The sequence below is a fragment of the Mycosarcoma maydis genome, chromosome 9 (assembly GCF_000328475.2).
Source record: "Mycosarcoma maydis chromosome 9, whole genome shotgun sequence".
NCBI classification, from domain to species: Eukaryota; Fungi; Basidiomycota; class Ustilaginomycetes; order Ustilaginales; genus Mycosarcoma; species Mycosarcoma maydis.
Window position 1 is genome coordinate 28,221 of NC_026486.1, and position 21,929 is coordinate 50,149.

General features: G+C 52.6%; 8 protein-coding genes across 8 annotated transcripts; 4 read left to right on the forward strand and 4 right to left on the reverse strand.

The window, feature by feature from the left end:
- Positions 1-886: 886 nt before the first annotated feature.
- Positions 887-2,335, forward strand: UMAG_03402 (Indole-3-acetaldehyde dehydrogenase; the record flags this gene model as incomplete). Its single annotated transcript, XM_011391574.1, has 1 exon — positions 887-2,335. The coding sequence occupies one exon, from the start codon at positions 887-889 to the stop codon at positions 2,333-2,335; it is 1,449 nt and encodes a 482-aa protein (XP_011389876.1).
- Positions 2,336-3,170: 835 nt separating this feature from the next.
- UMAG_03403 (uncharacterized protein) lies at positions 3,171-6,854 on the reverse strand (the record flags this gene model as incomplete). Its single annotated transcript, XM_011391575.1, has 1 exon — positions 3,171-6,854. The coding sequence occupies one exon, from the start codon at positions 6,852-6,854 to the stop codon at positions 3,171-3,173; it is 3,684 nt and encodes a 1,227-aa protein (XP_011389877.1).
- A 1,023-nt stretch (positions 6,855-7,877) lies between these two features.
- UMAG_03404 (uncharacterized protein) lies at positions 7,878-9,743 on the reverse strand (the record flags this gene model as incomplete). The annotated part of the gene is made up of 1 exon (XM_011391576.1): positions 7,878-9,743. The coding sequence occupies one exon, from the start codon at positions 9,741-9,743 to the stop codon at positions 7,878-7,880; it is 1,866 nt and encodes a 621-aa protein (XP_011389878.1).
- A 747-nt stretch (positions 9,744-10,490) lies between these two features.
- On the forward strand, positions 10,491-11,478 carry UMAG_12229 (uncharacterized protein; the record flags this gene model as incomplete). The annotated part of the gene is made up of 2 exons (XM_011391813.1): positions 10,491-11,358; positions 11,456-11,478. 2 exons carry the CDS (start codon positions 10,491-10,493, stop codon positions 11,476-11,478), a joined length of 891 nt encoding a protein of 296 aa, XP_011390115.1.
- A 256-nt stretch (positions 11,479-11,734) lies between these two features.
- On the reverse strand, positions 11,735-12,391 carry UMAG_03406 (uncharacterized protein; the record flags this gene model as incomplete). The annotated part of the gene is made up of 3 exons (XM_011391577.1): positions 11,735-11,801; positions 11,897-12,059; positions 12,091-12,391. The coding sequence occupies 3 exons, from the start codon at positions 12,389-12,391 to the stop codon at positions 11,735-11,737; spliced, it is 531 nt and encodes a 176-aa protein (XP_011389879.1).
- A 709-nt stretch (positions 12,392-13,100) lies between these two features.
- On the forward strand, positions 13,101-15,079 carry UMAG_03407 (uncharacterized protein; the record flags this gene model as incomplete). Its single annotated transcript, XM_011391578.1, has 2 exons — positions 13,101-13,135; positions 13,171-15,079. 2 exons carry the CDS (start codon positions 13,101-13,103, stop codon positions 15,077-15,079), a joined length of 1,944 nt encoding a protein of 647 aa, XP_011389880.1.
- Positions 15,080-15,327: 248 nt separating this feature from the next.
- UMAG_03408 (uncharacterized protein) lies at positions 15,328-16,776 on the reverse strand (the record flags this gene model as incomplete). The annotated part of the gene is made up of 2 exons (XM_011391579.1): positions 15,328-16,519; positions 16,625-16,776. The coding sequence occupies 2 exons, from the start codon at positions 16,774-16,776 to the stop codon at positions 15,328-15,330; spliced, it is 1,344 nt and encodes a 447-aa protein (XP_011389881.1).
- A 1,871-nt stretch (positions 16,777-18,647) lies between these two features.
- UMAG_03409 (uncharacterized protein) lies at positions 18,648-20,018 on the forward strand (the record flags this gene model as incomplete). The annotated part of the gene is made up of 1 exon (XM_011391580.1): positions 18,648-20,018. The coding sequence occupies one exon, from the start codon at positions 18,648-18,650 to the stop codon at positions 20,016-20,018; it is 1,371 nt and encodes a 456-aa protein (XP_011389882.1).
- Positions 20,019-21,929: the final 1,911 nt, after the last annotated feature.

Below are 21,929 nucleotides of genomic sequence, written 5' to 3' on the forward strand. Positions count from 1 at the left end.
GTTTTTCTACAGCACACGCACACATACACAGCATGGGCTGCCAAGCGAGTTAGAAGAAGGCATAATTTACATACAGTATGTAACTTACACGTGTTACCCCGCTCCATGCCAGCGCCAAATATATCCGTGATTTTTGATACCATTTATTTAACTTATTTGACACTCGCGATTCGTGATTGGCGATTGACGCCAAGACACTCACGACTAAGTTAGGTGAGGTGTCACGCTGCAGCACCTCAGTCTCGCAAGCGTTGCTCCATCGGCTAAATATCCACGATTCAGGCATTTCGCAGATGCAAACACAGACAAGGACACTGAAATCTTCAGGATTCGATACGCGATACTAACTTGGCTGCTTGTCTGAAGAATCATGGATGGTTGATGTACGTCAGTTCCAATAGGTCTCTGGCCGTCGTCATCAACCAAGTGCTCTGCAAGCTTTTTTCTCAGCAAGTCGGCGGGTTGTGGCTTCCTGATGGAGCGGAGAATCAAATACTGTGACTGCAATACAGTCACCGAACAGTCCTGTCTCACCTGCACTATACAGTGTATGGAGGTAACCAACCATGCGCCGTGATATCCCCTCGACCCCGCATTCGCAATACGTGATTCTAGCAGCAACAGCCAGCCAACTTGCGTCCAGTTGACCCGTGCACTGATTCCATCGCTTTGCTGCTCCAGCCGCCCGCGCATTCTGGCCGAATGGTCGCCACCTTCGCCAGCTGCCCTCCTTCTACAGCGCTGTCTCTGTAGTCACATGTAGTCTCGGGTATATATATACACTTGCACCTGCGACGACAGCATAAGCTGCTTTCTCCCTTTGCCCACGATAACAAAGAGTTCCTCGCTTTCGTCAGCTCATCTTCCACTACTTCACGCATCCAAAATGACTGTTGGCGTTGCTTCCAAGCTGCTCGATGCGCCCTTCTCGCACGTCATCAATGGCAAGTCGGTTGACACCCAGGGCTTCAAGACGCTCGATGTGATCGACCCTGCCACGGAGAAAGCGATTGCCCAGGTACCCATTGCCACCAAGGAAACCGTGGACCAGGCGGTCGATGCTGCCCACGCCGCTTTCCCCTCTTGGTCCAAGACCACGTGGGATGAGCGTGCTAAGCTGCTCGAACAGTATGGCGAGGAGTACAAGGCGATGCTCCCGGAGCTCGTCAAGCTGCTCACAGCTGAGCAGGGCAAGTCGATTCAATTCGCACAGCATGAATGCGAGACGATCCTGCCTTGGTTCACTGAGCTTGCAAAGGTGCGTCTCGACGAGAAGGTCGTTCACGAGAATGACACACACAAGGCAATCGAAAGATACGTTCCGCTGGGTGTGTGCGCCGGTATTGTCCCCTGGAACTTCCCTGTTCTCCTCATGCTCTGGAAAGTGACTCAGGCCATCGTCACCGGAAACTGCATCATCATCAAGCCATCACCTTTCACGCCTCTCTGCGACATCCGCATCATCGAAGCGGCGCAAAAGGTCTTCCCTCCCGGCGTTGTCCAGATCGTGGTGGGTGACGACAACCTCGGTCCCTGGATCACTGAACACCCTCGTATCCAGAAAATCTCCTTCACCGGCAGTACCGCTACCGGCAAACTCGTGGCCAAGAGCTGCTCTGCCACCCTGAAGCGATTTACGCTCGAGCTTGGAGGCAACGATCCTCTTGTCGTTCTGCCGCAACAGAAAGATCTTGCTGCTACAGCGCAGAATGTGCTGTTGGCTGCGTTTTTCAACAGCGGTCAGGTCTGCATTGCTGCAAAGCGTATCTACATCCACGAAGACATCTACGACGAGTTCAAAGCCACGCTGGCGCAGGTAGTGCAGCACTTCAAGGTGGGTCCTGGTAATGAGGAAGGTGTCATGTTTGGTCCCATCAACAACAAGATGCAGTACAACAAAGTGGGCGAATTCTTCGAGGAGGCCAAAAAGAACAACTTCAACCTTGTCGCTGGTGGCCAAGTGGAAGAGAAGCCGGGCTTCTTCTATCCACTCACCATTGTCGACAACCCTCCCGAGAACAGCCGACTCGTTCAGGAGGAGCCCTTCGGTCCGATCGTTCCCCTGCTCAAGTGGAAGGACGAAGCCGATTTGGTCAAGCGCATCAACGACTCGCAATGGGGTCTCGGGGCGTCTGTGTGGTCATCTGATATCCAGGCTGCCGAGCGCATCGGTCGACAAATCGAGAGCGGCACCATCTGGATCAACTGTCTTGTCCATCATCACCCCGCTGTGCCCTTTGGCGGTTTCAAGAGCTCCGGTATCGGCGCTGAGCACGGCAAGAACGGCTTGGGCGCATACTGCCAGGTCCAAGCACTCTGGATCCCCAAAGCCTGAGTGCCAGCGTCTCTATGCGTCCGCACCTGCACGTGCTCAATGTCTCCAATCTTTCACGTTTAATCGTACCTTCTTGAATCGCAATGAATTCCACTGTGCCTGTACTATATCGAGCCACTGCTAGCGTGTGCTTATGTGAGGCGCATTGTTCAACGCGCAGCGATGTACGCCTCGTTTCCCATGCCACCATGATTAGGCGAGCTTGGGTTGAGAATTGGTGTGACACCACGCGAACTGAGCAGTATGTTACACGCGTCGTAGCGCCGCCGCAAGGTGGCACAGTCAGGAATGAAAGGACTTCCCCCCACAGGGGTTTGCCACACGCAGGTCGTGTGAGCAGAGCACACATTTTACAGGACAGCACTTTGCTTGTTATGGGTGAGCTGGATCGTATCCACTCCTCGGTCAACTTGCTGTTGAGCCGCCATTGCCATTGTGATGTGCTATCTTGCATTTTGTGCGACTAGTGCAGCAGTCCAATACATTGCTGCCACATACGCTTGTGGCTCGTGGTCTGTGGATCAGCGTTATCGAACACCAGAGCATCAGAAGCTACACTGAGTGCAGCACCTACACTGCAGACGCAACCTCAACCATCACTAGACATCCTGTAGCAGAACACCGTCGTCAAGAACGCTCACGAGGTGTGCTGCACACCATTCAGAACCGAGCTACGCCGCATTACCGCTGGGTGGAGCGTTTATCGCATCCAGCCTATACCGAGTCCTGTCAGGCATTGCCAACCCATTGCGTCATGCGCACACACTGCTGTCTTCAGCCACAGGATTGTGACACCGTAATCTGGCGTATGATAACTTCACATTATGGCTCCACATCAAGCTCCAGCCTGTTTTGGAGTTAGAGTTGTCAATAAATCGAGGATCTTGGCCAGTGACTGACCGATGGGCCACACACCAACGCCGTCATCTGCTCTCAACCACTTGGACGCTAGCGACAGCAACTTTTCGGGCGCCATTGGATGCGCCAGGTTGCCCACAGACTCGAGCATAAACGTTGTCTTTCTTCCGAGCCCAGTCGACTGACGCCCATCTGACGGTGTAGTACCGGTAATGCTTGTTCCACTGGTGCTGTATGGTGATCCGCCGCCGACAGAGGAGGGTGATGTCGAAGATGCGCCCGAAGCCGAAGATCCGGCTCGCCATGCCCGCGTCTGTCCGACAGTCGCTTCATATCCAGCATGCGTCGAAGGAGCTTGAGGAGCCGTGGAGCGTGCAGGTCCGTTGAACGCGATTCGAACAATCTGTCCTGGTGGAGCAAGTGCATCTTGCTGCAAAACGAGCACAGAGACCGCGTGCAATGCGATTGCGGCGTAAAATATGTGCAGACATTCCACCGGCGCCCTCTGCAAGCTTTGCTTCGCCAGACGAAGCATCTGCCCGGCATGAAAAACAATCAACGCGGTCTTCCACGGCTTTGCTTGGTTGAGCTCCCGAGAAATCCGCTGTCGAGCAGCGTACATACGTGGTACACCACGTCGGCAGGAAAGCACTTGAAGCATCTCAGGAGATACCAGCTCAAAGAGCTGGATTGCATGCAGGAGCAGGTCTACGCGAGCATCTCTGGCCTGGTTGAGGCTCAACAGGTCGGTGGCGGCAGCCAGGTATCTACGCATACGCTCTTTGGCCTGCTCTTCGTCGCCGAGTAGCATCGAACAGAAGCGTACCATCTTCATTGTATGGTGCGTTGATAACATCACAGCTGATCCAACGCACAATCGATTGAAAGGCGAAAGGCGGGCGATGGCCTCCCTCTCCGCCTCGGTCACCGACGAAGGACGGCCTTGTGGTAAAGACTGCGCCGTGCGTTGAATGACGTCACATACCCAAGTCACATCCAGTTGATATGAGTTGTCAGGCCAGGTAAAGTTGCTAACATCGTTTTGGTGGACAGGCTGAGGTAGCAGACTGCCCTCACCCTCAAACACTCTTGAGGCCGATGACAAAAAGATGGCCGTCTGTGCCCACTCAATCGCCGAGGGTGCCTCCCAGAGCCGATCGTCACACGGAAGCTTTCCGGTGAGCTCGTCGGGTGCAAATGGCTCGGGCAGATTCCAGTGAATGGAAAGCTCGGTCTCGGAGACAAGCGTTGACCAGGCAGTGCGTCGTCCAGACTCCCATGCAACCCAAGCGGTCCATCGATCCTCAAGGGTGACGTCGGCGGGGAGTCTGGGAGGCGAGATATCCTCGAGTAGCCTGCAACGTCGGATCATTGTGCAATAGGTGCCCCTGAATGCTTCGGCGTATTCCTGACGAGAGGGTACGCCGACACTACGCCAAAGCATATAGATGAGCAGAATCGACTGAAATGTAGAGGTGACGCGAGCAAGAGCGTTGTTGGAGAGCGTGGCGCGACTGACGCTCATCTGAACGAGACTGGCAAGGTAGATTCCTGCGTTACGGCTACCTGGCACTTCTGAGAAGAAGGCGCCGATGGCGCAAAGCGCAGCTAGCAAACGTGGATCACAGCGGTCGGGATGGAAGGTGACCTGGTGAATGGCAGGAAGGTACGAGTAGCAGTGGTGAAAGAAGAGCTGGAGATAGACGTTGAGGGTAGCAGCGTCGAGCGTGGCAAAGGTGTCATCGAAACGTTGCTGTTCGAGCGAGTCGATAGCTGCATTGCGGAGGTATTCGGCCATTCGCAGCATAGCGGCATGACTGACGCGTTTGACGTGCGCCATGTCTTCGGCCATGAGGTGCTCTTCGGAGGCTTTGACAAAGGAGAAGCTGGGCAACGAGTTGACCTTGATGGTCGGGTTCCATCGATTTGGCCACGCTTCGATGGCAGCTGCTCGGCGGCCCGAAGTTGACTTTTCGTTGCGTGCTGCATTTGAAGGAAGCTCGATGTTGCTGGTTCTGTCGCTGCTGGGTACAGTGTCGGTTTTGCGCCTGGTGCCGAGCGGGTCCGATCTGGTCGAGTCGCTGGGTGCGGTGTCGTCATCGGCGAGTTCAGGGCTATTCCATCGGGATCGTCCTTCAGCGATGGTCCTGGAATCTGTTCCGGCGCTAGCGTGGACATTGTCAATGCTTTCAGGGCGCGAAGCAGTCTGCGTCTGAGGTTGGGCACTGGGACGAGGGGGAGCGAGCTGTTGCAATCGAGTCTGCGGGGTTCGCGATGGTGCATGGATCAACTCGGCTGCAGAACTGAGTACAAAGAGCGGACTGTGGTGAGGAGCTGAGCCATCGACGGACGCATCGCGCTGATGCACAGGGGCAAGCTGCTGCTGGCGATGAGGCGGCATCGATTCTATTTGGTGAATATTGGAAGCGACAGCATCAGCAGACAGCGGAGCGAGGTCAAAGTTGGCCCAATCTTGCATTTGGGACCAATCGAGGAGCTGGGGCGCCTCGGGACTGTCTCCAAAAATCCAGTCGATCTGACCAGAGTGGGCGGTATCTGGAGCTTTGTGCCCATCGAGCCAGCCGAGAAGGTCGCTAAGCATGCGCTCGTCAATCACATCGGTAGACGGAAGCGATGAAGCTGTGTTCTGGATCATGTCGATTAGACCAGGCGTTGCGCCAATGACGTGATTGTCGACAATTGAGTTTTCGACGGAAGGCGAGGCGGTTTGGTGGTACGAGCTTGGTGTGCTAGAAGCGCCATTTGTGGAAAAGTAGGTGGAAGCCGGCATCATGGCGGCGGGGAATGAGTCTGCGTTGAAGCTCCCTTTTGAACGCGGATAGGGTGGTTGCGAGGTTTGTGCTGAACGTACTGCGTGTGCGGAAGAGTCGATGGAAGAGTCAGCAGTCGAGAATTTGGCTGGAGTGAGCACTTGAGGTTGCGCCGGATACTGGTGCATCGAGGTAGGCACGGGAGAGTGGGGGTCATTGGTAGAAAATTCGAGCGTGGTAGACGAGTCAGGCATCCATACATCGTCAAGGATCGAAACGGAGCGATTTCGTGAGATGGGTGAGGGTGGTGAGACTTCGGACGAGGAGGAGGGGTAGACGCAGACGACGCCTGATTTGCGAAGGCAGCGTGAGCAGGAAGGTCTCACGGCGTCGCACTTGAGTTTCTTAGACGAGCAACGAAGACAGGCGGCCTCGACCCTGGCTAGAGCCGATCTCTGTCGCTTTGTAAGTTTGGAGCTGTTAACATTGAGCATGAGATCGCGACGCGCAGCATGTAACCTGCGATGACGATGGAGAACATCGCTTCTGCGGAAAAGCTTTCCACAATGATCGCAAGAATAGGAAGCCGTGTCGGTGTGCGAAGCACGGTGGCGAAGCATGTGTTCGTGTCGCACAAATGTCTTTTGGCAAATGTCGCATTGATGTTTGGGGGAAGCAGCCGAGGAAGCGGTAGCAGCGGTAGCATGATTGAGGGGATTGGCAGAAGGATGTTGGTGATGAGACGAGATCATGTGTAATACAGGCTGAGCGTCTGCTGCAGGAGAGGGCGAGCGCGAGGTACCGACCTGGTCATCGTCATTGTCCTCGGTATCAAAAGGTGACGAATGGAGGCGTCTCCTTTTGTGTGGTGCTGCTACTGCCAAGACCATTGCCGAAGCCACAAATTCGAGATGAGAGAGGCAGATAGTGAAGAGGCCAAGTTGGACAAGCATAGTCGTGAGTGGCATTCACAGATTCACAAACTGGAAAAGAAAGCTCAAACACGGCTCAGCTAGCTGTCGTGTAAGGTGAGTTATTCACGATTCATGATTAATCACGAATATTGCAATCCAACCACGGACCATGCCAACACACACGACTTGGCATGTTGTCTCGTACAGGCTTCAGTCTCCAGGCTAGAGGCTCGTGGCTCATTACTAAGAATGTAGCACAGTCATGACTCACGACTGTTGACTCGGAACGATTCACGATTGTGATGTCGTCGTCAGCAGTTGAGCCAAACATGAATGATAGCCAATCGTGAAGCGTGAAGCGTGAATCACGATTGTGCCGCTCGGCCAAAATCCAAAATTACAAAACACCGAACACCAAACGCAACTTTTTCAGGTACAGTGACGAGTATGTTCGAATTCTTGATTATTCGGAATTATTAATAGGTTATGTATTCTTCATTCGTGAGTGTGATGAATTTATTCCGTAGTTATTCCGTATTCACTATTTTTGATGGTTGATTTTTGTTTTGTTTTGCACGCTGCTGCCTCCATCCTGACATTTTAAGAATCACGAATAGAATCGTCGGTGCTTTTGTTCACGTTCGGGCGCTGTATGGACACCCGTGACTTTTACTAACCTAATCGTGAATACATTATTTGCGCGTGAACCCTTCCCCGCCCCCACCTGGGCCGCGCTGTATTACTTTGAGTCATATGCGGGGCGCCACAGACACTGACAATCGTGAGTCAGGGATGGGAAAAACAAACTCTCGGAAACGTACGTGGCAAGTTAAGATCGATCGAGCCCAAGCCCAACCGGGGCCTTCATTGCTATCCATACACGACGAAAGCGAGTGTCTGTGTGACCAGGGTGAGGTTTTGAGTCCTGTCAACTTTTCATTTCCACTCTAAAGTTCGAAACCAAGACAAACTGGGTACGACGACAAGGGGTCAAGATGATCATGCACAAGTGCTCATGTATCGCGTCCAGGCCCAGTGCGAGAGCTTGAAAGCGCCAAAGCTCAGACCAGCGAGTGTGCACGTAAGTGCGCTACCCCAGAACAGGAACAACCCCTGCAGGAAAAATACTCGGAGAACAGGAACAGCTACGGCTGGTCTCGAGCGGTTGGCTAGCCGCTTGGTCTTTGACAGATGAATGGCCAGCGCCCTCTTCATCGCGACCTGTCTCTCTTGCCTCGAACCCCTCGACAGCGCAGACTGAGAAGCAGTCGAGCACGAGGCAATCCCCGAGAGACCCAACGACGTGTCCCGAATGGCTGCAAGGTACGTTGTGCTACTCGTCTGGAACAGCTCGAGCGGCCATCGAAGTTGGGACGAATCCGCCGTCTTTGTACGTCTTTCAAGCGCGTGATGATGGTGGTGCAAAACCGCGCTGCTGAGTACCTGCTTGGGCGCGTAGCTCGAAAAGAGGTTCTCGGGAGCCACATGATTGACCGACAGCGTTGCAGGCTCCAGCTCTCGAAGCACGTGTTGCACTTCGGCAGAGTCGTACGAATAGATGACCATGTGGCCCTGTTGCAGACCAAGCTCTTGAACAAGGCTGAATGCGTGCTCGGTGCTGCTCACTCCCACCAGTACCAGCCCTGCCAGCTCCCGGATCTGTGCTACCACCTTGCGGTCGCTGATAGTAGCGCTCACCTTAGCAGCCCCGCTGGCTTTGACGTCGACCTCGACTAGAGCAATCGGACCTGGACGCTTTTCTGAGGAAAATGGTTTCTGGATACGAGCTGCTCCGCCGCACATACCCACCTTGCTGCTTGCCGTTTGTTCTTCCAGAACCATCTCTTCCAGCTGCCTTCCGTCGTCATTCGGCGCAAGAATGGCAGACGAGGTCGCAATCGCCAAAACCAAAGCGTCGCGAAAGCCGGCATAGGCCTCTTCGTGAACGAAAAGGTACTTGGGAGCTCCCACTCCTCGGCCGAGCCACATAGACGCGCCTTCCACCACCTCGGTCGCAACCTCTTTCAGTTTCGATGCAATTGCTTTGGCTGAATAGCTGCCCAAGCCGAGTGTCAGCGAGTTGCTAGCCGCGCTGGCCAGAGATGCAGAGATGTACGCAGAGCCTGGTACCGTAACGTGCGTTGCCACATGCGTAGATCCTGGGATTTGCACCTCAAACACCTTCCAAGCCGAGCTGCGCAGGTCAGCTACGCCATGCTGCAGCTCTGCCATATCCAGCGGATTGACCAAGAACACAGCTGACTTTGGCATCTGAGTCGTCAGCTGCTCCAAAATCACTTTGTTCAAAGCCGGCAGCGTAGGAGACAGCACGGCGCAGACAACATTACCCGCTGCGATCGCCGAAACGAGTGGAGCGAAGAGATCATCGAACGGTCGCTTGGGTTGTGCTACAATGAGCACCGCACCCACAGCTCGCGTTACCTTGACAAGCGCGGGGTCACTCTTTCCTTTGACCTCGGTTGTGATTCTCTTGAAGAAGCGATCCGGCAAAGCACCGCCGAGAACGTTGGGCCTACACTGAGTTTGCAGAGCACTCGCAACCTGAGAGAGCGTCAAAGAATACTCGAGCTCAAGCTCAGCGTGTGCTGCTTTGCCATTGAAATCCTGAGAAGCAGCCTCGAGCAGCTGGCTGCGTCTGGTCTCGAAAAATGTCAAGATAGTCTCAACCACCTTGAAGCGGTAGGCCTGATTGTGAGAGACGCGTTTGTCAATCAGCGCTTCCTCGATATGATCGACGACCTCGTCAAATCGAAAGACCTGAGTAGGCAGTGCAAGTCTGGATTCGTTCGATTCTTCCTCGAACAGATCATTCTTGTTGCAACCTCGGAGAAGTTGAGTACTCATCCTTGCCAGTTACAGCGGTGTGGCTGAGACAAGAGTGGCAGGGTGTCCAAGATGACAATGGTTCAGGAAAGCAGGATTGCAACTGTCTCGTTGATCAACATATTGCAGTGCTTCGAGGTTTTTGACTTGTGTCTGTTCTCTCCACGTCAGTCAACCTTCCACCTCTGCCGAAAGAGGTTCTGCAATGCCCTTGTAGCCGAACTTTGACTTTGTTGCATTCCCAATTGCCAATCCCCACACAGACCACAGTGCAGCCGCGATGAGTGTCACGCCAAGTAGGTACATTCCAAAGCTTTAGAATCAAACATGTCGGCACCAAGTGGGGAGAAAGATGAAAGCCAGGGCGTTTTCGTGGGGCAAACAAGATGACCCCATTCACGATTCACGATTCACGATTCGTGATTGACACGCACGACGGTTCTCTTCCGGAACTGTGGAGCCCTCGCGGAAAAGTAAATCGTGCACAGCAGAGCGGAGCGAGTGAGCACCACTACAGCCGGCCATGCATCATACTCATGACTGGTGACTCTTTCGATTTCCCCACCTGCGAACATTCGTGATTGCGTCTGTTTGAGAAATGACCGACCTTTTGAGGCAAATCTCACCTTGTTAGGATCCGCTCTTCGTCGTCGCTCATTCTTTCCATATCTTCATCGAGAAACACCATCTCTCCAGGATTAGCGCAGGCCGCCTTGACGTCTGAAGTCAAATTGCAATCACTTTTTTCAAGCGAGCAGGGAGGTAAAAATGCCAACAGCCGTCAAATCAACAAGCAACACCACGCCGGTCTTCTTCTTCAGCCATGGTAGTACCATGATGTTGGGTGAGCAGAGCACACCTGCAGCCTACTGGGAACAGATGGGTCGTGGGGCAATGCGACGCGGCATCAAGCGTGTCATCATGATGGGAGCCCACTGGGAATCACCCACCGACGAGATTCTCGTCGCCGCTAACCCTACCAACCCCAAGAAGCAACCTGTAGCATGGGTTGAGCCCTCTCGCTACGTTGACTACAAAATCAACAGCTCTCCTAAGCTCGCGGACGCTGTCGTCACGCGCTTGCGACAGAATGGCATCAAGTCGAAACTCGATCCCGAACTCGAATGGATCCACGATACTTTTATCGTCCTCTGCTGGATGTTTCCTGCTACCACTGAGCATCCTCAAGGCCAGTGTCCCGAGGTCACCGTCATATCAGGTCTCTCGGTATACAATGCCCCTCTGATCGTCGATGTCGGGAAAGCTCTGCGAGCATTCCGCGAACAAGACACCCTCATCATTGGCACGGGCGGTACTGTTCACAACCTTTACCGAAACAATTGGAAGCAAGTCACGCTTTTCCGCGACAACTTTGCCCAGCAACTGCCACCTGCTAAGTGGGCGCTTGACTTCAGGACCGAGGTTGAAGATGCTATCGTCAAGAACTCACGGCCGGCGCTTGGCAAAGCAGTCCTGAGGCTGATGCGACATCCGCTCTACCGAGATGCACACGCAACAGACGACCATTATGCTCCTCTCTTGTTCGTAGCAGGCGCAGCTGGGTCGCCGAAGGACAAGGGAAAGAAGAACAAGATCACCGGAGAATGCTGGGAACTTCAAAATATGTGCAATTCTCGTAAGCACCTTTTCAACATTCACGATTGTCAGCAGGCCAATCACGAATCTCTAGACACACAAACTGACACCCTTGCCTCTCCCCGGAATCCACACAGAATTCCAGTTCGGCAGTTGGTAGCCAGCAAAAATTTGCGACGTTGAGCTGTTCATTCCAGTTTCGCCCCAGTCTTGTACATGCTTTCTCGTCTTGCAATGAATCCGTAGCCTCGTATGTCTGAGACGCTTCTCATTCCTATATTTTATAAGCTTCTGTAGCCCATGATGCCCCCGTTTCTGCAACCTGTCTGTATCGCTGGTCGATGCCAAGAAAAATGGGAAGGACAAGATCGAATAGTATTGAGAAAGGAAAGAGCGTGTCAGGAATTTCAGAGGCCTCAAAGTTCGTGAGGTGCCTGGTAACGGAAGAGTCGATCGACGCTCTCAATCTTGCCGACAGTACGTCTGGAAAACTAGATTTAGACAGATTATGAAGGTTTCAATGCGGTCAGATCCAGTCGAAAAGAGTCGCATCTAGTTTGAACAGCGAAGAAGCCTACCTGAAGAGCGTGTTAGCCAGACCGATAGCCTGAACGCCAAGACCAATCATGGTGATGGTAAAGAGGGTCTCAGGTACTGTGTTGGCCCAAGGTCGGCGGCTATGATCGAGGTGGGTATCAATGGGTCTGTAAGCGGGTGTACCACGCTGCTCTGGCCAGTTGGCTGCGTGGACGACAAGTATGGGAGTTAGCACATCCGTTTTTGATCGCAATTGTCTTCGACTTTTCAAGCTCATCAGGGTTGGTCCAATCAGAGCTGACTTCTCCTCCTGGTACACTGTGAGAAGGCGGTGGAGAAGTCCAGATACCGGCGGCAGGCGCACGTGGGGCCGAAGAGCTGCTGTAGGTGGATGCACTGGTGCTGTTTCTGGTGCTCGAAATGTGTGCAGCATGATGGTCGATCAACCGAGCGTGGTCCCGAATCTCGAGCAGTGACGTGCGACCAGGCCGACCACCCAACGTATTGGAAGTGCTTGTGAGCAGCGTGGTCGCCATGGTCGTCGTAGTCGATGTTGGAGCTACCATCCTTGGTGCTACTGCTGCTTCCATGTTACTTGCTCTCCTTGCTTGTATCTGTCGTTATTTCGCAGCGGTGGTGGTTATCAACAACGGGGCTGGGTGTACACGGCTGGCCCAAATGAGGTCTAACTCTCCCAGGCTAGAAAGTCCGTGGACCAACCTTCTCCCGCGCTCGAATGTAACGAGGGCTCCGGCATCCTATAGGAACTTCTGCCCTGTAGGCCCTCTGTTAATCTTCCCCACAAGGTGAAAGATCGGTCAAGGTGGAATCATTCTTCAGCACGACCAGCATTCAGGTACTGCCGCGGTGTTCGACACCGCGATTCACCATTAGAATGATTATTATCGCCCCAAGGACAGCGCGAAATACATGTGGCATTTCGGGAGCCGAAGTGGGGGGAACATGGCCAGTCGCACCTATGCTACAATCCTATTATAGTGCAGAAGACTCACACTTACGACTGCTACTGGCGCTGCCAAAGTGGGCAACAATCTTTAAGCACGTACATTTGATGGGGTGTACTGATTGCTCTCGATTGCGAAGCCTTCCATCGAAGATAATCAATGTCCATAAGTTTGTCTTCAACGAGATCGTGCACCTTCTTTGCCACCCTTCACCACCATTGTAGTCCTCTTTGCTTGTGGTCCCATCCTTCAATCCAAGAATAGCAAAGCCTTTTGCAGTATGTCGCAAGCTGGAGCTCGACTTCTTGCCCACAGGTCGGCGCACCTGCCTACTTCTATCACTCCTGGAGCAAATGCCATCAAGTCCACTCGAGAGGTGCTCGGCCCCCCTTTTACGACCGCAACGTCGACATTGTCATCCCTCGTCTCGAAGGCAAAAATGACGTTTGCCGTTGCGATGTTTTTCGTCCGAAGGACACAGAAGAAGGAAAAAAGTATCCTGTCCTCATTACATCTGGTCCTTACGGAAAGGACATTGCCTATTCTGACTTCTATCCAGAGTCCTTTGAAGAGCTGCCCGACGAACAGAAGTCGGTGCTTTCCTCGTGGGAGGTGCCTGAGCCTACCTTCTGGACCCTTCATGGCTTCATCGTTGTTCGTGTAGATGAGCAGGGCACAGGTCAGTCTCCAGGCTTCCTCGACACCATGTCCGACCAGACAGCTAACAACTTCTTCCACTCGATCGAATGGGCTGCGTCCCAGTCGTGGTCCTCTGGCAAGGTTGGTCTACTCGGTATCTCGTACTACGCCGGAAGTCAGTGGCGAGTGGCGGCTCGTAAGCCCAAGGGCCTTGCTGCGATGATTCCGTGGGAAGGTATGTCAGATTATTATCGCGACCGCGTCCGCAAGGGCGGTATCTATGGTGACGGTTTCGTCACTATGTGGCAAAACTACCAGATCAATTCGAATCAGTACGGTCGTGCTGCTGCACCACCTCCCAAAAAGACTTGGGGACCCGGTCGAAATACCAAAGTCCCTAGCATCGAGGGTATCCTCACTCCCGAACAGCTTAAGGAGAATCGCACTGATCAGACCGTGGACAACGCCGAGAATTTTTACCTCGACCAGGAGTACTACTCTATGCGAGAATTGGACCTTGCCGATATTGAGACACCTATGCTCAGCGTCGGCAATTGGGGCGGTATCGCACTCCATCTTCGAGGCAACGTAGCAGGATACCTCGGAGCAGCATCCAAAAACAAGTGGCTTTGGCTCATCACTGGTCGTCACGATCTTCCTTTCTACCTGCCCGAGCGTGTTGAACTGCAAAAATCCTTCCTCAACGCCTTCCTTCACGGCAAAGACGATCGCGGCTGGCTCAAGGGTCCCAACGCCGAACAAGGTGTTCCAGCAGTCAGCTACGCTGTTCGCAAAGGTTCTCCCAAGTTCAACTCGATCGACGGTGATCGCTCCTTCCCCGAAAAGAGCACTACTGCCTGGCCCTTGCCCAATACTGAATACACACCCTTCTTCCTCTCTGCCGATCACCAGCTCAAGAGGGACCACCAACAAGCGGCAAAAGCGCTCAATGGTGTCGCTGGTGTGGAGGGTGATAAATCAAACCTGGCAGAACAGGTGTGTTACAAGGGCTTTGATGGTGAGAGTGTCAAGTTCGATCACAAGGTCGAGGATTGCGAGCTCGAGATCACTGGTCACCCTCACCTTCGTCTCCTCATGAGCGTCACTGCCGATCCTCAAGCAGAATCGATTCCAAGTGAAGCTGACATATTTGTCACACTTCGACACCTCGATGCGGAAGGCAAAGAAATCTACTACACTGGCACTGCAGGTGACCCATGCCCTATCGTGAAGGGCTGGCTCCGCGCATCAGTTCGCAAAGTGGACCAAGCCAAGAGCACTGAGCTCGTACCGCATCGCAACTACCTCAGCACCGAAGTGGCGCCCATCGAAGCAGGCAAAGTGTACGCGATGGATGTCGAGATCTGGCCCACCAACGTCGTCATCCCTGTCGGACACACTTTGCAGCTCGAGACTGGCCCACAAGACCAGCAGGGTGGCGGTGTCTTTACTCACACTCACCCTAAGGATCGAGTAAAGGAGAAGCTTGCTGGAGTCAACACCATCCACACGGGCGCAGTCCCGGCGGATGAAGTTGACACTCTCGGAATCAGCAAGAAGACACCCGTGCTAGGCAGTGAAGTGCTTGCCAGCTGTCTTGTTCTTCCAATCATTCAGTAACAGCCATGAACCAGATATATTAACAAAGACGAGATTCACGATCTATTTGCCTGTCATTTTGTTGTGTTACGAGCACGATTATCAGATTAAGTGGCATGCTGTGCTCAAACAGCGCCAGTAGCACGTTCTAGCCTTCGCGCTGACAATTTTGTATCGGTTTCAAGAGCAAACTATCACAGACAAGAGAATAATCGTGAATGAAAACAAGAGCATATTGGTCTTGATTACAAGAGAGAAGCCAAACTCCTTTAGGTGCTGACAGAAGCTGGAGGAGGCTTGGTAACAGCAGCAACAGGCTGGGACGAAACGGTCAAAGGAACGTCATCCTGCATGCCGGTCCGACCCTCCTTGACCCTCTTTTCCCAGTCCTCTGCGCCAAAGTAGTCATACAAGAAGCGGGTTAACTCAAACGTGTTTTTCCCGAGCATCTCCTCCTTCGACCCAGGTCGAGGGCCCAGGGCCTGTAATCTCGATCGCTCCTGCGAGACTGTAGCGCGGTAATGTCTCAATGTCTGTAGACGTTGCAGCGCTGCGTTGACATTTTCGAGGCTAGGCAATCCCTTTGTTGTCTTGAGGACGTAAGCAAGAGCTTCGGCATCTTCAATAGCCTGTGAGCCACCCTGACCCAAGTGCGGCAGCATTGGATGGGCTGCATCGCCAACAAGGAGGACGCGGTTGCGGTGCCACAGCTCGAGAGGATCCTGGTCACGCAGTTGGTAGAGACCGCACTCGGTGGCCTGACTCAGGATCTTCTTTGCCATGGGCGGGAAATGGGAGAAGGAAGCAATCATGTCCTTAAGAGAACCTTGGGCACTCCACGACTCGGTCGAGCTTTCGAAGAGGCCCTCGTCAGGAATCATTGCGGCGAGATTAAGCAGTTCGCGTCCGTCGAATTTGCATGTGTAGCAGACCACCCTTTTGTCCTGTCCGACAAACATTGTGAGCGAGGGTGCCGCCATGATCTTGTTGACATCTTGGTCATTGAGCTTGCGCAGCCTCTCAAAAGGAATCAGCAGGCGATAGGCCGAATGACCACTAGGCTTGGCATTGGCAGGTCGACCAAGCACATTCTTTTGAAGTACACTCTTGATACCATCACTTCCGACGATGATGTCGCCTTGGAAAGTGGTGCCGTCAGCAAGCGTGATTGTACCCGCTTCGCCGTCAACATCGACAACCTTGCTTGCGAGGTGCAGCTTGGCAGGCTCTCCTGGGAGTGCTTGGTCGTCTGATGTGGCTAGGTATTGCAGCTCCCTGTGCAGGGAGATGCGATGGTTGAGCAGCCAAGGCGCACCAAAGAGCTCGTTAGTGTTGACGGTACGATGGGACACGAGCTTGCCCGAGATATTGTACTCGTAGATGTTTCGACAGTTGGGCGAGTCAAGACGTTCGAGGTCCATTCCCCACTTGAGAAGGATTCGACTTGCATTCGGGCCGGTGCTGTTCATCATGCGGAAATTCGAAGCACATGGTCAGACATCACTGATGAACATCTTGCCCCAACGAGGTCTAATCAAGTCATACTGAAAGAAAAAAAAGACTTACTGAATAGCAGCTCCGATTTCCGTCTTGAAGCTCGACGATTCAAATATGTGCACCTCGTGGTCCTCCCTAAGCGCGCGAGCCGCTGCAAGGCCGGCGATGCCAGCGCCTACGATGATGATGCGAAGCTTCTTTCCTGGTTCAGCCGTCGTCATTTTGTTAGCTTTGTCCATAGCGAGTGTGGGTGCGTGGAAAATAGTGGTTTTGAAGGCGACATTGACGTGGGAAGAGGGGAAAAGGTAGACTTGTCGCTAGCGAAGCATGACTCAAATACCCATGCCTGATCGGCTCCACAAAGGGATACCGGGAAGGAACTTGCTTCTGTGCACTGGCCAGGATTGAGCACAGTCAGCTCCATCATGGAACATACATCCTTTGGGCGCAGAGAATGCAGAGTGGGGCCGCGAATTCAGACTCAAGGGGAAGGGCCATTTTCGGCCAGAATGGGGTCGATAGTCGCTTCACGATTCACTAGTGTGAGTGTGCTATCCGTGATTTTTTACACGCTATGCGATCCACCCATAAATTTCGACGGCAGCACAGCACGCTTTCAGCCGTCCATTTCGCGAGGTAAAGTCCCATGCGTAAGGGACTTACTTAGTCGCTTTGAAAGCTTGCTTTCTCATGGAGAGGAGCAAATCAGGAGTCGAGTTCGAACACCGTACGTTCATGAAAAATCCCGCTAGGTTCAAGAAGGGTTAGCTTGGACTCAGGATGTGGAGAGCAAGGCTGAAATGCACAGCAACGCTAGTAGAAGCAAGCTTGACCAAGTTCGAGAGACAATCACGATTGTACGAGTTGAAGATACAATGTTCGACCATGGAGCGTTCAGTCATGTAACCCCCTAGAGAGGGATGTTATGCGCAGGATAAAGGCGAGACCACAAAAAGAAAGTTGGACGTCTCGTAACACAGGACTCTTACCGCATTAGCATACGCACAAAATTAAGCTTAAGCTTCCGATAAGTCAAGCTACACTCTGTGACTTATCTGATTCTGATTCAAACTGTGAGCTAAAGCTTTGCATCCTCTCTCGTCTCATCGCACTTCGCATTCGCTTCCAGAGGGTAACTATTAATGCCAATGCTTGCGAGGCCCAGATTCAGTCAGAAGCTGTCGGTGATGTCAAGCACTCGCGCAGCCGAAGCGACCCTTGAAGCAATCAAGACCTAATGGTTGCGCTGCGGCTACAATTTCGTTTGAAAGGTCTGGTGTAGACCTTGGTGTACCTATTCGCTTTAGTTTTTTTCGGGCTGATGAAAGCTTTAGCTTTGAAGCGGACAAAGACTACGACGGAAACCATCAACATTTCCTCAACGTCCGCGTTGATGACGGCGGTACAGCGGCTGGACTCATCTCCGCACTAAATAGAGCACCTCAGTCACGAATATAACGACCGGCGAACAAAAATGGATGTCCACAGAAAGGAAGGACCAATCATTGCATGTCGCGCTTTCGTTTTCTGGGAAAAGCGGCGCAAGCAGGGTCAACTTGTTGTTGCCGACGGTCGAAGTACTAGGTCCATGCTGTTTCCAAGGGAGCGACTAGGCTCGGATTGCCGCAGCGGTATCAAGACATCTCAGTAAAGCCGACTAATGAAGCTAGGTGGGCTAACACAGAAGGTTATACATCGTGCATCGCTGATGAGCAGCTGCGATTGGGCCAATCTGCCAAACTATCCGAACGGTTCGGGATTTTGCTCTTTCTACAATACTTAATAACTTAGGAGAACCAAATTTAGACAAAGGCTCGTTTCCCCACCTTGGCCGCAATCTACCCCACACTTGAAAATGACAGCTGCGTCTGACCGGCTTCCTACACCTAGCATCGGACGAGAAACAGCATAGAAAGCCCAGTAACAGTAACATGACCGTCAATCAATCAACACCTCAGACATTCCAGCATATACAAAACAGAGGCAAGGTGAGCTCATTCCGGCGTTTGTCACGCCCTGTGGTTTCCATTTAGTCATGAACTGGACACCTCTTAAAGTGACACAATTCAAGTAACAAGAACAAGAAGCCAAGATGACCAGAACTATCCCCATCGAGCGTCTCGAGAGCATCGTACCGTATGCAGCGGATCACCCTTTCCCGCTCGAGAGCCTGCCATGGACGGTCTTTTCTACGACAGACAATCCAGTCCGAAGATGCGCCGTTCGCATCGCAGACCAGTTGGTCGACTTGGTGCAACTGAGCAACAAAGCGCCAAGTGCTTTCTCAGAGCAGCCTGTGAGCGCTGAGTGCGCCAGCTCGCTCTTTTCGCAGCCAACACTCAACGCGTATCTCGCTCAATCACGCCAGGTACATAAAACATTCCGTAGATTTCTTCAAACTGTCTTGAGCTCAGACTCATCCATCTTTAAATCGCAGCCGCAGTTGCTGAATGACATTCTGGTTTTAGTCGAGAAAGCCACCCTGCACCTTCCCATTCAAGTAGGAGACTACACCGACTTTTGCGCGTCAAAGTATCACTGTACTTCCACCGGGCGACTGATGTTCACACGTCCTCTCGAAGATCAGTGGTATCAGCTTCCCATTGATTATCATGGACGTTCCTCCTCGCTGGTTGCTTCAGGCACAAGCTTCCGGCGTCCTCGGGGCATCTTCCGCACAGAGCCTGGTTCTTCGGTAGTCGAATTTGGCGCTTCTAGAAGAATGGACTTTGAGCTCGAGGTGGCCTGTGTCGTTGGTGGCGGTGGCACAGAACACTCGGAAGATCTAAACCAACTCGGCCGACCGGTTGAGCTCGAGCGTGCCGAAGAGCTCATCTTTGGCATGATGCTCATGAATGACTGGTCGGCCCGTGATATTCAGAGCTATGAGATGACCCCTCTCGAACCTTTCACAAGCAAGAACTTTGCTACCACTCTTTCATCGTACATAGTCGAGCTAGCGGCTCTGGAGCCTTTCCGTGTCGCATCACCGGCGGTCGAACACAGGCTGTTTGCATACCTCGATCACAAGGGTCAAGGCACCACGTGGGATGTCAACCTTCAAGCACACCTCGCACCTCTACCTGCATCTGGCAGTTCGGAGAAGGTATGGACAAAGATCACTGACACGTCGCTCAGACATGTTTACTGGACAGCAGCGCAGATGGTAGCACACCACACTGTTACGGGCTGCAACCTTCGACCTGCCGATACTTTCGCCACAGGGACTGTGTCCGGGCCGTTTGAAGAGCCGTACAGCGAAGCATCCCTAATCGAAGCGTGCAAAGCGGGGCGTCAGCCTATCCCTCTCAAAACAGCAAAAGGCGGAGAGGTACAGACCAGGACGTTCTTGAAGGATGGCGATGAGGTAAAGATCACCGCTTCTGCCTACGATCCGGACTCGAAACTTCACATCGGTTTCGGCGAGTGCACAGGTCAATTATGGCCTGCCGCGCAGCTCTAGCACTGTGTTTATACTTCCATCTGAATCTACTGTTGATCTCACTATAACCCCTGGTTGACAGCTGAGAGAGCAGCCAGTAAGCCCAGGTCGTATCCAGCTTTGAGAGCGCCTGCGATGTGAAAGGCCCAACCCATGCTGCCCCTACCAGCAAACCAGCCACTTAGCGATGGGCCGGCCGACTGAGCCAGCATCTGTACTGTACTGACCAAGCCAAGCACCCTTGTCCATCGACGTTCGGGAACGACACTGACAAATCGAGGCGCTTGGTCCATTGACGTTATTGCGGCTCTTGTTACAACAAGAGCCGATGTGAGACGTAAACCCTTACGTAGCGATGTCATCGCTAAAAAGACGTTGGCGGTTAGATGCGTAAACATCATGGTGTGTACGAGACCAAGTCGTTTCCCAGGAGCGCAGAGAAAAGATTAGACACGGCCCAGACGAGAAGCGAAGCTACACATCACGACTCCACCTCGCTTCGTCAGTGTCCAATGCATTTGGTAAGACAGAGTGGTCACGAGAGTTCCATATAGTTGACATTCTCTATCGTGGATGCCAAGGTCGTGCTCGACTCTTGATTGAATATGATTCGTCGTGAAAGCAACAAGCATGAAGGGATCCAAGCATCATCCACTTAAGTCGTTGGGTGTTTGCCGCTGGGTTAGCGGTGTCGTTGAGAGAGAAACCATTTGCGATCCACGTACCTCAAACAGGCTTAAAAATCACTACCGAAAAATTGAGGCACAGAAAATCACGAATAGCCCAACAAATTAGTCGTGAGTATAACTTTATTCATTTTAATCCCAGCTAAGCGTCACTCGCTGCTTATTTTAAATGCTAGATACTTTGATTGCGGGCTGAGGCCTGTGGCGAGACCTGAGAGCTCGATGAGGCTCCCTACCCGCCGAAAAAAGGGGGCTGAATGAGCGCAAGGGCGATCGACAAAAAATGGAGGGAGTACAGGGCGGGGAAATTCGAGCGTTGGCGATGGCTAGCCTAGCGACGATGAGAAAGATGATGGTGGAGAAGAATATAACGTGGATTCATGAAAAAAAAAAAAAAAACAAAACAAAAAAAAAAAACGAATTTGAACAAAGAAAATTGGGAGGCCAGCTCCGCTCTGCAAGACGCCCTCGCTCTATCGCACGAGACGCATATTTGAACGCAAAATATAGAATCGAATCGGGTCTGATTTGAACTAGGACTTCGAACATCGGCAATCCCTTCCAATTGCGCGAGAATAGACAGCCAGTTTTCTTGGCATTCGTGATTTTCAGGATTTACTTCAGCTAGGCTTGCATGTTGGCGACTCACGAATCGCGAATTGTGAATGTTTGGCTGAATTTGCCATTATTTCGAGAAGTAGTCAGTTGTGAGTCACGAGTGTGTTGAGAGACCATTCGAACGGAGCCCCGCAATTGCACGATCCACAGGAATCGTATTTGGGTCGAAGCAACCAAAGAGCAACGCCAGCACGTTCTTTTTCCATTCGAGTATTGCTACGGGTGGTTCATGTTCTGTTGCAACCGATCTACGACGCCACAACTGTCCGTAGTCGGCAAGCAGAGCGCCGAGGCTAACTGGCAACGCCTTTTCGAAAAACATTTCCCCGCTTCTCGTTGCCACCTTGTCCTGTACATACCCTGGCCGAACTTAAGGCAGACATTATGGCTTCGAAGCCATGGTTTTCTGTTCCACGTCCAAGCAGTGTCTAGCCTCACATTTGTAGGCGCGTTCTATTCCACGTCAAAGAAGTGTCTAGCCTCACATTCGAAGGCGCGACAGGGTCCTAAATCGTCACCGCCATTCCCGCAGCAACCAAACAACTTGAAGACGAGAAGCCGTAAGATACGGCTACAATCATTAGAGGTGCACTTCTTGACCTCAGAGTCTCGATGAATTCGACGCTTC